Raw genomic sequence first — 12,337 nt, 5'->3', positions numbered from 1 at the left:
GTAGTACCAGCCAGGTTGTTGTGATTCAAACAGCTTCACAAGCAGAAGCAGGCGGGGTAATATGAGTAAATTCTTGGAATACAAAACAAATTCTGACACAGGCAGGGCAGGGTAGCCAGTAGAGATACAAAGAATCAGAAACAGAAGCTTGGCACATATGAACCAAACATACAAATTAATCAAACGACTGCCTTTTTACTGTATGTCAAACTAATTTCATCCTTGGCACCAGCAGTGCGTATATATGCCAAACTGAGCAATCAACAGTGGCATCAGCAGACAGCAGTATGTATCTTTGCCAACACAAGAAAGAATGCACAGGTAAGTATCTCTGCTTCATTACTGTATTCACTCACATGTAGGGAGCAACCCAACTCAACACTATTAACCTAGCAAAATCTGTTGAATTTTTGCATAAGAGATCGATTATATACCAGGAAACAATGAAGGAGTTCCAATGTGATCACACAAGAAGATTCACCGTATACCAGCCAACAATTCACACGACAACACAAGTTTTCGTTCCTATCAAAGAAGTCACAAGTGTATATGCTATGCCCACCCCAACTTCATCACTGCATGTAGATGCCTACCCCTAATTCTCTACCACTAAACTCGGATATACTCTCATTCATAGGCAGCAGCCCAACTCAACTTTAATCCAGTGGAATCTGTTGACTTGAACTCTGATCAGCAGGATGTTCTCTCTGGGAAGTCTGTTGGCTTGAAGCCTGATCAACACCATGTTCTCTCTAGGAAGCCTGATGACTTGAATTCTCAGCAGGAGGGGCACGTGGGTAGATGATTCCGTAGTGATCTCCGGAGTACAGCAGGGTCACCCTCCGACAGAGAACTCCAGGAACAGTGTAGATATCTGGATCATGTCCTCCTCGGACTCGCTCCACTGTGAGGGGTACCTCAAGCGCTGTGGCCAAGGCCACCATCATAACATGATCCGTGAACCGACGAGCTGGAGTGACGCGCCGAATACACCACTGTTCATAGAACAACAACAGGTTAGGTAAGTTGAGTGTCGTGTATCCAAGAATGGATGCATTGGAAATCAGCACGAGGTAATGTAAGGGAGGATATGAATCACCGACATCTTCTAGACTGTAATTTCCTCTGAGCCCTGGTATAAGCGGTTCATACACCTCCTCGTGCGAGCATATCTCGATAGCTACTACCAATCTGAGGAAAATGAAGACTACCAAGAAAATGTGTCAGAAACATGAAGTATGATGAACAAAAGGAAAAATGTCTTCAAGGGTGTTTCTCTCACTGTCTAGCGTCGTATTGTACTTGCTGAAGAACTCGAGAAGTTTCTCTTTACGGTTGCTAAAAATGGCACACATTATGTCAGTGAGATGGAATGCACTTGGCTACAATACTATGATGGAATTGCAGAAAACCAAGTGAGTCAAGAACCTGCTAGTTGATTCCATGCTGTTCCGCCTGCCATCTTTCTTCCATCTCATCACTTTCTTGATCAGATCCTTAAATGCCTGAAAGAAGCAGCGACTCACTAATTCGTACTTGATAATCATATGTAATAGGTTACAATGATACATACAGAATACTGATCAGTAGCAAGATATAAAAGAACACAGCTAAGACAACTCGCCTGAGAAGCTTCAGTCACTAAGCATATATTATAGCATAGTAATAGAACAGTGAGGTGGCTATACAATAATAACCGGTAGGTGTGCATTGTTGTAGTACTCAAACAAGCATTAAATTATGTTATTTCCTCATTATATTGCCGTTGTTCCTTTGCAGGTATATTTTCTTAAGGCCGTTGTTACAATCGGGTTGTTAACTTTTCAATAAACATCAAATTTGAGTTTCTGCCAACAGTGCGTAACACTGTGATGGCATGCCACTACTGTTAAGCAACTGTGCATCTCCTGCAAATGACAAACAAAAATAGTGAGATGCCAGATGCATCTTGAAGTGTACTGTAACCTGAAGAGAATCATCCCTTGCAAGCATGTTTATCCAAGAAAGAACAAGTATGGAGAAGGCGAGAACTTACTCTGCTGCTCCTGGAAAACTCAGAGTTCCATCGAAGATTTGCATGTTGCGTAGACAGTCTTTGAACAACATCAAGGAGACGCTGTTCCTCATGTGTGTCCTGCCTATCAATAACTTGCTCCTGTTGTACATTCGCAAAAACAGAGAAAGTTAAATAACTAAACCTACATCCTATGAAAGGAAAAGAGGGGAGGATGATTACAAGGTATGAAAATATGAAGCTCCTGTAGAAACACTCCCCATCTCCAATAACCGATCGATATTCCGAATAGGCATCAAGATGGTTCGCCTCGTCAGAAGCAAGCCTATGATATCTTCTGACTTCAGTGATGGGATGTGTCTGCAAGGAACACACAAATATGAGAATTAAAATTACGCTGAGTTGAACATGGAAACAACATATCTAAAAATGTGATGGGAATTTTGTTTTCATTCAAATTTTCAGGTTTCCATGTTCTCTGGAAATGTTTGAAACCACTAGTATATAATCTCATCATTTATACTGATCGGTTGTTGTTCAGTAAGAAAACAAGAAGATACTATCTATTAACAGATGATAAACTCAATAACAGTACAAGTACGATTCAGGTCCCATCAATCAGAAGCAAGAGTCAACATACAGTTTATAGTATTTATAAAAGAGAAAATAATCCTTCTGAACAGTTGATTGTACAGGAACCACTAATCACAGTATCTTGTGATATAGGGCTTTGATCCTGATTTTTCTTGCACTTCCATTTTGAACATTCCATTAGGCAAAATGGAGACAAACCTGGTGCTTCACATGTTCCGAACATATTTCCCTTACTTTTCCACAAAAAATCTATTTGACAGGAAATGAAGAAAACAAAGTTAAAGACGATACATCATCCTGCCAGTCTTACAATTGTACAGAATCAACAAGAAGATTGAGTATTTCAAAACAAGAAATAAGGGAATAGAAAACGAATGGAATTAAAACAACCAATCAATTTATTTTTCCTTTTCCCGGTCAAAAGAAAAAAGCAATAATGTATAGCAAGAGCACAAAACATGTGCGTCCAAAGCTTATTTATTTTGGGCAACTATTTACATGAAAATATATTCTGAGACTTCTGAACCAACTATTTACCAAATGACAAAACTTCTCACCAAATCCTAAAGTGATCGCCGATTTTGCATGTAAATGGCAAATGATTTACAGGAATTATGTTCAGTTATGCAGCCTTGAACTAATGTTTGTCTAGATTACAGTTTCTGATAACAGCATCTGTTTACAAAGGAAGCCATACATTCGACTTCAGGCTCTGTTACCAAAATATTGCAGTAATCAGACAACAGTTTCAACAAGATAGCCATTTGCTTCAAAATACAATGCCAGATTGTGGAAAGACCCACGAGAAACAAGGACGTGTGTACTTCTGTTAACATTTGCCCAAGATTACTCCTATATCCTATGATGCCGCGTATCACTCTAACCAAGAATTTAACATGAACAAACAGAAACCAAAAAACAAAAACCCCTGGTTCTTCTTTCTATGCACAAAAATTAGGTAAGTGCAAGAATGCTCATATGGTCATACCACCCAAGAATCACAAGTGAGAAGAGTGGACAAGATTCAGGCCCTACCTTGTTCTTGACCCGACTCCACAACGATTTCCCCTTTACTTGCGGTAGTTTGTCCTGCTTGGGTCTCACCTTTACCACAACCTTCTCCTGCTCCACAGAATTAGCATCAAGATCACACATTTCGGATTAGCAAAGGTGAAAGGGCTAACAAGATTGAATTGTTGAGTTATCCAAATCCTTTCTACTCTTGCCAATTATTCATATGAATCGAGTTTTGAGGCTTCGGAGCCAGTTTCAGGCTTTCAGGCAACAGATGATGTACGTCTGGCCAATTAATCCCGAGCAAACATTCAGATTAACTTCCCCTATAACACCATTCATCTACAATGGAAACTGATACATTTTGGCATCAAGAATTCTTGCCAAAATATGACAGCAATCACTGCCAAGACATGATCCTTATATCTCCCCACATTTTTCACTTGCAGCAAAAGTGCAAAACATGCTATCATACCAAACCAAATAGAAGAATCAGTTAGCACAAGCCTGGACACCTAAATCTTGAACAGTCGCGAATAATCACAACAAGATCCTTGCCTACCTCTAAATTTGATAACGCACCGCAAGAAGAACTCGAGTAATAATCAGGAAATGCCTAATCGCCAAACTGTCCCCAACATTCGCCCGAGATTTCGTTTCTACTGCTAAATCATCCCCGACCCCAAGATTTTGACAGACCACAGCAAGCAATTCCGAGCAAGCAAGAAGACCAGATTCATGCTCATACCTGTTCCTTCTGGTACATCGCCTCTTCCGCGCGCAACGAGTTGTACTGCTCAAGAGGAAACCAAGAAACGCTCAAGAACGCACTCCAGAGGCTCCAAGAACTCCAAGAAACAACAAGAGCACGTCGCAGAGGCCCTCACCTGCTGTTCCCATCGCCTGGTCCCCTCGTCGACGGCCGCCTGCTGTTCCCGTCGCCTGTTCTCCTTGTCGACGGCCGCCTGCTGTTCCCGTCGCCTGTTCGCCTCCTCGCCGGCCGCCTGCTCTTGAATCAGCTGCTCGATCACCATCTGCTCGAACACCGTGTTGGGGTCGAACGGCTCCTCCTTGTCGACGGCCGCCCGCGCTTCAATCAGCCGCTCGATAAACCGCTGCCTGGCGACCAGCTTCGGGTCCAAGTCCAACGGATGCGCCGCCGCGTTGGGGACCTCCCTCGTCTCCGCCACCACGGGGCGGCTCCACCTCACCCGCGCCTTTCTGCCGCCCATCTTGCTCGACTCCCCGACCTCGCCTCCGAAGGCCGCGCCGAAGTCGAGGGAGCTGCTGCTGCTGCTGCTGCTCGCGGAGCTCGGAGGAGAAGGAATGTCGGCGATTCCCTTGCCCTTCCAGGGGTCGGCCACCGTGGCGGGGCTCGACCCATCGGCGCCGCCTCCGGCCTGCTCGAGGTGGAGGGGCGTCGCGGGGGGAGGTGGCGGCGCAGCAGCGCCCGGGGAGGAGGCGTTGGAGTTGGAGTTGGAGGCCGGTTCTTGGATGCGGTCCTCCTCGACCGGTGGTTCTGAACCGGGTGCGGGTGGCTCCATCGCGGTCGCGGCGGGAGGAGTCGCGTGGCAATTCCGCTAACTCGCGGGGGGCGTGGAGAAGAAACGTGTGGAGGGTGCGGGATGGAAAAGGGGAGAAGGCTTGACGGCTATTTTTTTGGAAAACCTGATGGCGGTTTAGTCCTTGGGAGTTTTCTTTTCTGCAACCAACTCCATGCTGAACCACGTTGTTCGGTTCATATGGTTAATTCGCTTAGTCTTATTCGGGTTTTTAGAGTTTTGTTTCCTGTAAAACAACAATCGAAATAATTACAATAAAATTTTGCCACCAAACCTTATTAACAAAAATGCATCGGTTCGGTTTGTTCGGTTAACAGGAAAACCAAAATACGTGTCCACCATCATCTGTCGAAGCAATGAGAGTATTTTTTTTAATTTGCTTAGGGAACGTGTCATGCTCAGGAACGCCAGCCGGTGGCAGCTCTATGAAAATGGAGTAAGGTTCTTCTCGCCTAGCCTTATCCCAGTGTTGCGTCTACCATCGTTGAAGGGCGTTTGGAGATGTGTCTCCGGCTGTCTCACGGAATTCCACCGGTTGGTGTTTATCTTTTGATGGATCTGTATGCATTCGATATTTGGTAGGTGTTTATCATTTTCTGCTATGCACAACACGTAATGGCTGTAACTAGGTTTTTGATCAATTCTTCAGTGGTTATGTTTTCGGCCAGTACTAGTACTTTTGAGCTGGACTGTTGTCTGCCAAACAAATTTATATGCACGGTTGGCATTCTTTTTTTTTACGAGAAAACTTTGAATATATTTATTTTTAGTCATGGCAGTAGAACGAACACCAAAAAATAATAAAAATTACATCTAGATTCGTAAATCATCTAACGACGACTACAATCATTAAAGCGAAGCGATGAGTAACAACATCCTTAGTAGATGAAAAAGAAAGTATGCCACGTACGGATTTCACACTGGAGAATGGGTCACCAACTGGGATGCTCTTGAACAGGTGCTTGCTCACACTTGTTTCCTCAAGATCTGATTTTTTTAAAGTGCCACAAACTTAATTATTTTAACATGTTCATATAATCCGTACTCCTAATCTCTACTCTTAATGTAGCAGTTGGTAGCTTGGTACATCGATTTTATTTTTGCTCGGTTTTATTTCATCCCCCCCCTCTTCACTCTTTTCTTTTTTAAAAAAACTCAGCACTTTCCTAACTTATTCAAATCAGTCGATCTCTCTTATTAATACAATTTGCTTTATGAAACAAATAATATATTTTCAGGAAACAAATAATGAATTTTAAGGAAATTAACAACTAAACCATGATAAACGAATCTTATTGTAAAAGTATCATATCATTGCTCTTAAAACGGGAGTCGTTCGTTTGTACCTAGGCTCCACGATCAAAGGAATCCCATCGAATTTTTTCACGATTAAAACCCACGTCCCAACCTTCCATTCTGTTTTTTTGTCTCCCGTCACGGTTCCTCTTCCGGTCTCCCGAAGGCACACGTGCCCCCACGAGGCCACGACCACACATGCCCCCACCGGACGCTGCTTCGGTGCCGTAACTGCACCTGCGGTTGGGTCAATGACATGTGGGCCAACCGTCTGTTAGGCCCACATGTCCCTGACACAACTGTAGGTGCAGTTACGGCACTAAAGCTCAGTCCGCCCCCACCCCGTCCCCCTTCCTCCCGACCCCTAGCCCTGCCCCTGATCCTGTCGCTGGCACAATCAATGCAAATACAGCGTGGCGGCACCCGCTCGGTTTCGCTGCAACGACCGCAACCGGCCGAAGGAAATATGCCCCAGAGGCAATAATAAAGTTGTTATTCATATTTCCTTATATCATGATAAATGTTTATTATTCACGCTAGAATTGTATTAACCAGAAACTTAGTACATGTGTGAATACATAGACGAACAGAGTGTCCCTAGTATGCCTCTACTTGACTAGCTCGTTAATCAAAGATGGTTAAGTTTCCTAGCCATGGACATGTGTTGTCATTTGATGAACGGGATCACATCATTAGAGAATGATGTGATGGACTAGACCCATTCGTTAGCTTAGCACTATGATCGTTTAGTTTGTTGCTATTGCTTTCTTCATAACTTATACATGTTCCTATGACTATGAGATTATGCAACTCCCGAATACTGGAGGAACACTTAGTGCGCTATCAAACGTCACAACGTAACTAGGTGATTATAAAGATACTCTACAGGTATCTCCGATGGTGTTTGTTGAGTTGGCATAGATCGAGATTATGATTTGTCACTCCGATTATCGGAGAGGTATCTCTGGGCCCTCTCGGTAATGCACATTACTATAAGCCTTGCAAGCAATGTGACTAATGAGTTAGTTACGGGATGTTGCATTACGGAACGAGTAAAGAGACTTGCCAGTAACGAGATTGAACTAGGTATTGAGATACCGACGATCAAATCTCCGGGAAGCAACACTAGTGCAGAACCGGCCTTTAGTGCCGGTTCGTAAGGGCCTTTAGTGCCCGTTCCACAACCGGCACTAAACAGTGGGAACTAAAGGCCCCCCCCTTTAGTACCGGTTCGTCACGAACCGGCACTAAAGTGCCACCACGTGGCACGAGCCAGGCCCGGGTGCGCTGTTGGAAATATGCCCTAGAGGCAATAATAAACTGGTTATTATTATATTTCCTTGTTCATGATAATTGTCTATTGTTCATGCTATAATTGTGTTATCCGGAAATTGTAATACACGTGTGAATATATAGACCACAACATGTCCCTAGTAAGCCTTTAGTTGACTAGCTCGTTGATCAATAGATGGTTACGGTTTCCTGACCATGGACATTGGATGTCATTGATAACGGGATCACATCATTAGGAGAATGATGTGATGGACAAGACCCAATCCTAAGCATAGCACAAGATCGTGTAGTTCGTTTGCTAGAGCTTTTCTAAGTGTCAAGTATCATTTCCTTAGACCATGAGATCGTGCAACTCCCGGATACCGTAGGAGTGCTTTGGGTGTGCCAAACGTCACAATGTAACTGGGTGGCTATAAAGGTACACTACAGGTATCTCCGAAAGTGTCTGTTGGGTTGGCATGAATCGAGACTGGGATTTGTCACTCCGTATGACGGAGAGGTATCTCTGGGCCCACTCGGTAATGCATCATCATAATGAGCTCAGTGTGACTAAGTAGTTGGTCACGGGATGATGTGTTACGGAACGAGTAAAGTGATTTGCTGATAACGAGATTGAACAAGGTATTGGGATACCGACGGTCGAATCTCGGGCAAGTAACGTACCGATTGACAAAGGGAATTGAATACGCGATTGATTGAATCCTCGACATCGTGGTTCATCCGATGAGATCATCGTGGAATATGTGGGAGCCAACATGGGTATCCAGATCCCGCTGTTGGTTATTGGCCGGAGAGTTGTCTCGGTCATGTCTGCATGGTTCCCGAACCCGTAGGTTCTACACACTTAAGGTTCGGTGACGCTAGGATTGTAGAGATATTAGTATGTGGTAACCTGAAAGTTTTTCGGAGTCCCGGATGAGATCCCGGATGTCATGAGGAGTTTCAGAATGGTCCGCAGGTAAAGATTTATATATAGGAAGACCAGTTTCGGCCACCGGGAAAGTTTCGGGGGTCACCAGTATTGTACCGGGACCACCAGAAGGGTCCCGGGGGTCCACCGGGTGGGGCCACCTATCCCGGAGGGGCCCATGGGCTGAAGTGGGAAGGGAACCAGCCCCTGGTGGGCTGGTGCGCCCCCCTTGGGCCTCCCTTGCGCCTAGGGTTAGAAACCCTAGGGGTGGGGGCGCCTCCACTTGGCTTGGGGGGCAAGCCACCCCCTTGGCCGCCGCCCCCCATCTAGTTGGGATCTAGAGGGGCCAGCGCCCCCTGGCCCCTATATATAGTGGAGGGGAGGGAGGGCAGCCGCACCAAAGTCCCTGGCGCCTCCCTCTCCCTCCGTGACACCTCTCCCTCTCGTTGGCACTTAGCGAAGCCCTGCCGAGATCCCGCTGCTTCCACCACCACGCCGTCGTGCTGCTAGATCTCCATCAACCTCTCCTCTCCCCTTGCTGGATCAAGAAGGAGGAGACGTCTCTCCCAACTGTACGTGTGTTGAACGCGGAGGTGCCGTCCGTTCGACGCTCGGTCATCGGTGATTTGGATCACGACGAGTACGAATCCATCAACTCCGTTCTCTTGAACGCTTCCGCTCGCGATCTACAAGGGTATGTAGATGAACTCCTCTTCCCCTCATTGCTAGATGACTACATAGATTGATCTTGGTGATGCGTAGAAAAATTTTAAATTTCTGCTATGTTCCCCAACATGCGCGTAGGACATTAGTACCGGTTGGTAACACCAACCGGTACTAAATGTTTGGGGGTGTTTTGGTTTCATTTTTTATTTTTACTTTAATTTTGTGTTTTCAATTTAATTTAGTGATTTTTTTACATTATAATGAGTTGTTAAATCATGAGGTGAAAGTATCACAGATTAGTTTCGACTGGATGGATGTGGATCCTAGCTAAGTGATCAAGTATATGCCATATCCATATTATACTTGATCACCTGGTGATCAAGTATAATATGGATATGGCATATACTGGATCACTTAGCTAGGATCCATCCAGTTAAAACTAATCTGCGGTTTCTTTCATAAATGATATAATAACTCATCATCATCATCATCATCATATTAATATAAAAACTCTTGCATCATATATATATCATCACCAACAACAGTATATACTAGCTAGCTAAAAATCATCATATTCGTCATGACCACTATTTAATCATCATATAGTCATTACCTCTATCTAATCACCACCAATACTAGCTTAAAAAAGAAACATATCATCGAGTTCAACATGGTAATGATATTATAAGCGTTCGTAACACCACAAAAGCAAATCACTATTTGAGATTAAGTTCAGGACAAAGAACATGGACATGAGAGGACAAGTACTAAGAGCATGAACTAGTTAATCACTCTCGCTGCTCTCTCTCAGGTAAAATAGCATAGAACATGTATAGCTTTCCTGATTCATCATATTGGAGCATGCAGATGAACCTGTCTCATAATCGTGGGTTGCGCTTCTGATTGCTGCCCCCTAGTACTTCTCTGCGATCGTTCACAATTTTGCTCCAATCTTTTACTATTAAGCATTCCTCGCTATTAGAAATCCTGAATGCACTAAAGTGTATTGTAGGATATCTTGGCCGTAAGCCAACAATATTCATGGTACCTTTAGTCTCGATCCAATCAGGCAGAACATTCATCGGGAGTCCCTGTTGAAGAACATCGTATAGTAACATACTTAGCAATGAAGTTTAGCTTAAAAAATAATGTATGCAAAAGATGCACTGAGGAGAAATAGTAAAAATCTTACCATCTTTCCTAAATATATGTGAACGTAGTTCAGTACAAACACTATTGGTCACACGTTTTGAGTACTAACATTTCTAAGTGCAGGAAAAAAATTTGTCTTGACAGCATCAAGATCCTCAATCCATGAAACATAATGACTTGTCTCCTCGCAGTTTAGTTCAGCCCCGGGACAGTGGACGGTCCTGTCTACCAAGCGCCGGACATGTTTGCTTGATTGGAAATAAGCTGTCAATAAAAATTACTTGTCAACTATTTTTGAATAAACAATATTAAAGACATAAATATGATTGAGAAACTCACATAATGGTAGAACTGGAGGCGTCTGCACATCGATCCAGATGTCTCTAGCTATTACCTTCAATATCATATTCCAGACGAATATCAAAGGTGATAACCATATCAGGCTCAAATGCATAAGCCTTGCTTAGTGCTTGCCAAGTTTTGCATTCAAAATAGGTGTATGTGTCTACATTGTATAATTTGACGTTGAAGGTATAACCATGCTCGGTCTTCAAGTAAACTTTTTTTACCTCCATAGTTTTGTTAGGACTGAAACCTATCTTATCCAAGACAAAAATTCTTGCATGGCAAGGGATACACTAGTAGAATAGTAAAAATTTAAAATTATAAGTTGAAGCAAATGAAACATAAGTCATGCTTAATTACGAAAAATACTTGTCGTTGTGACTTACTGTATCCACTTCGAAATTCTCATCCAGCTTGATGCTGAAGCACATATCATCAACTAGAAAATTTCTGCCACACAGGCCGCGTTGGTCTTCGCAGTATTCGCACATAATAAAATCGTGTTCGTCGTTAGACGACATTCGTATGTTCATAGGTGAAACATTAAACACTTATTAGTTCTATTAATTCAACTAATTCAACTAAGCACTTACGAAAAATATACCTAAATAAGTTAGCTCAACTAATTCAACAAACTATTTCAACTAATTAATTCAACTAATTCAACTAAACTAGTTCTATTAATTTTTTTTACTAAAAATAAGGTAGCTAGTTCTATATATTAATATTTTGATTAGATCATCAAATCTCATATAACTAAATTGTCTTACTAAAAATAAACTAGTTTTATTAATTCAACTAATTCAACTAAGAATTTACTTAAAAATAAACTAGTTCTATTAATTTTCTTACTAAAATATATAAAGTAGCTATATATAGTAATATTGTAATTAGATCATCAAATCTCATCTACCTAAATTTTCTTACTAAAAATAAACTAGTTCTATTAATTCAACTAGTTCAACTAAGCATTTACTAAAAATAAACTAGTTATATTAATTCAACTAGTTCAAATAATCATATATACCTAAATTTTCTTAATAAAAATAAACTAGTTATATTAATTTTCTTATTAAAAATAAACTAGTTATATTAATTCAACTACTTCAAATCTCATATATATACATAATTAATATTTAGCTAATTCATCTAACAATTAACATTAATATTTAACAACTTTTCTATCTAATTCATCTAACATTAACATTCTAACATTCTTATCTACGTAATTCATCTAACATTAGTCCAAAGAACAGAAAACAGAAAATAAGTAAAAAAAATATGTGTGTTTGTGTGTGTGTATGTGTGTGTGTGTTTGTATGTGTGTGTATGTGTCTGTGTGTGTCTGTGTGTGTGTGTGTGTGTGTATGTGTGTGTATGAGCGGGGGGTGGTGGCCTACTGGCGGCGGCGCGAGACGGCGACGCGACGGGGACGGCGACGACGGGCGGCGGGGGCGCCGACCAGCGCGATCGAGACGGCGACGTAGTACG

The 12,337-nt window shown here is 42.5% G+C and overlaps 1 protein-coding gene across 1 annotated transcript; it reads right to left on the bottom strand.

Moving 5' to 3' along the window:
• Positions 1 to 363: 363 nt before the first annotated feature.
• On the bottom strand, positions 364 to 5,096 carry LOC119314394. Its single transcript, XM_037589109.1, has 10 exons — positions 4,510 to 5,096; positions 4,371 to 4,415; positions 3,644 to 3,730; positions 2,807 to 2,857; positions 2,237 to 2,374; positions 2,036 to 2,155; positions 1,429 to 1,505; positions 1,283 to 1,338; positions 1,104 to 1,207; positions 364 to 995 (listed from the first exon to the last, which is right to left on the bottom strand). Exons 1-10 carry the CDS (start codon positions 4,852 to 4,854, stop codon positions 753 to 755), a joined length of 1,266 nt encoding a protein of 421 aa, XP_037445006.1. The 5' UTR covers positions 4,855 to 5,096; the 3' UTR covers positions 364 to 752.
• Positions 5,097 to 12,337: the final 7,241 nt, after the last annotated feature.

Source organism: Triticum dicoccoides, chromosome 6A, assembly GCF_002162155.2.
Source record: "Triticum dicoccoides isolate Atlit2015 ecotype Zavitan chromosome 6A, WEW_v2.0, whole genome shotgun sequence".
NCBI classification, from domain to species: Eukaryota; Viridiplantae; Streptophyta; class Magnoliopsida; order Poales; family Poaceae; genus Triticum; species Triticum dicoccoides.
The sequence above is the reverse complement of the archived record's forward strand: the minus strand, read 5'-3'. Positions and strand labels throughout refer to the sequence as shown.

Coding starts and splice junctions, on each gene's coding strand:
- LOC119314394 (XM_037589109.1), bottom strand. CDS start 4,854: ATGGGCGGCAGAAAGGCGCGGGTGAGGTGGAGCCGCCCCGTGGTGGCG. Junction 2,858..3,643: donor GGAGTCGGGTCAAGAACAAG/GTAGGGCCTGAA, acceptor CCTGTCAAATAG/ATTTTTTGTGGAAAAGTAAG. Junction 1,208..1,282: donor GTACAATACGACGCTAGACA/GTGAGAGAAACA, acceptor TTTTCTTGGTAG/TCTTCATTTTCCTCAGATTG.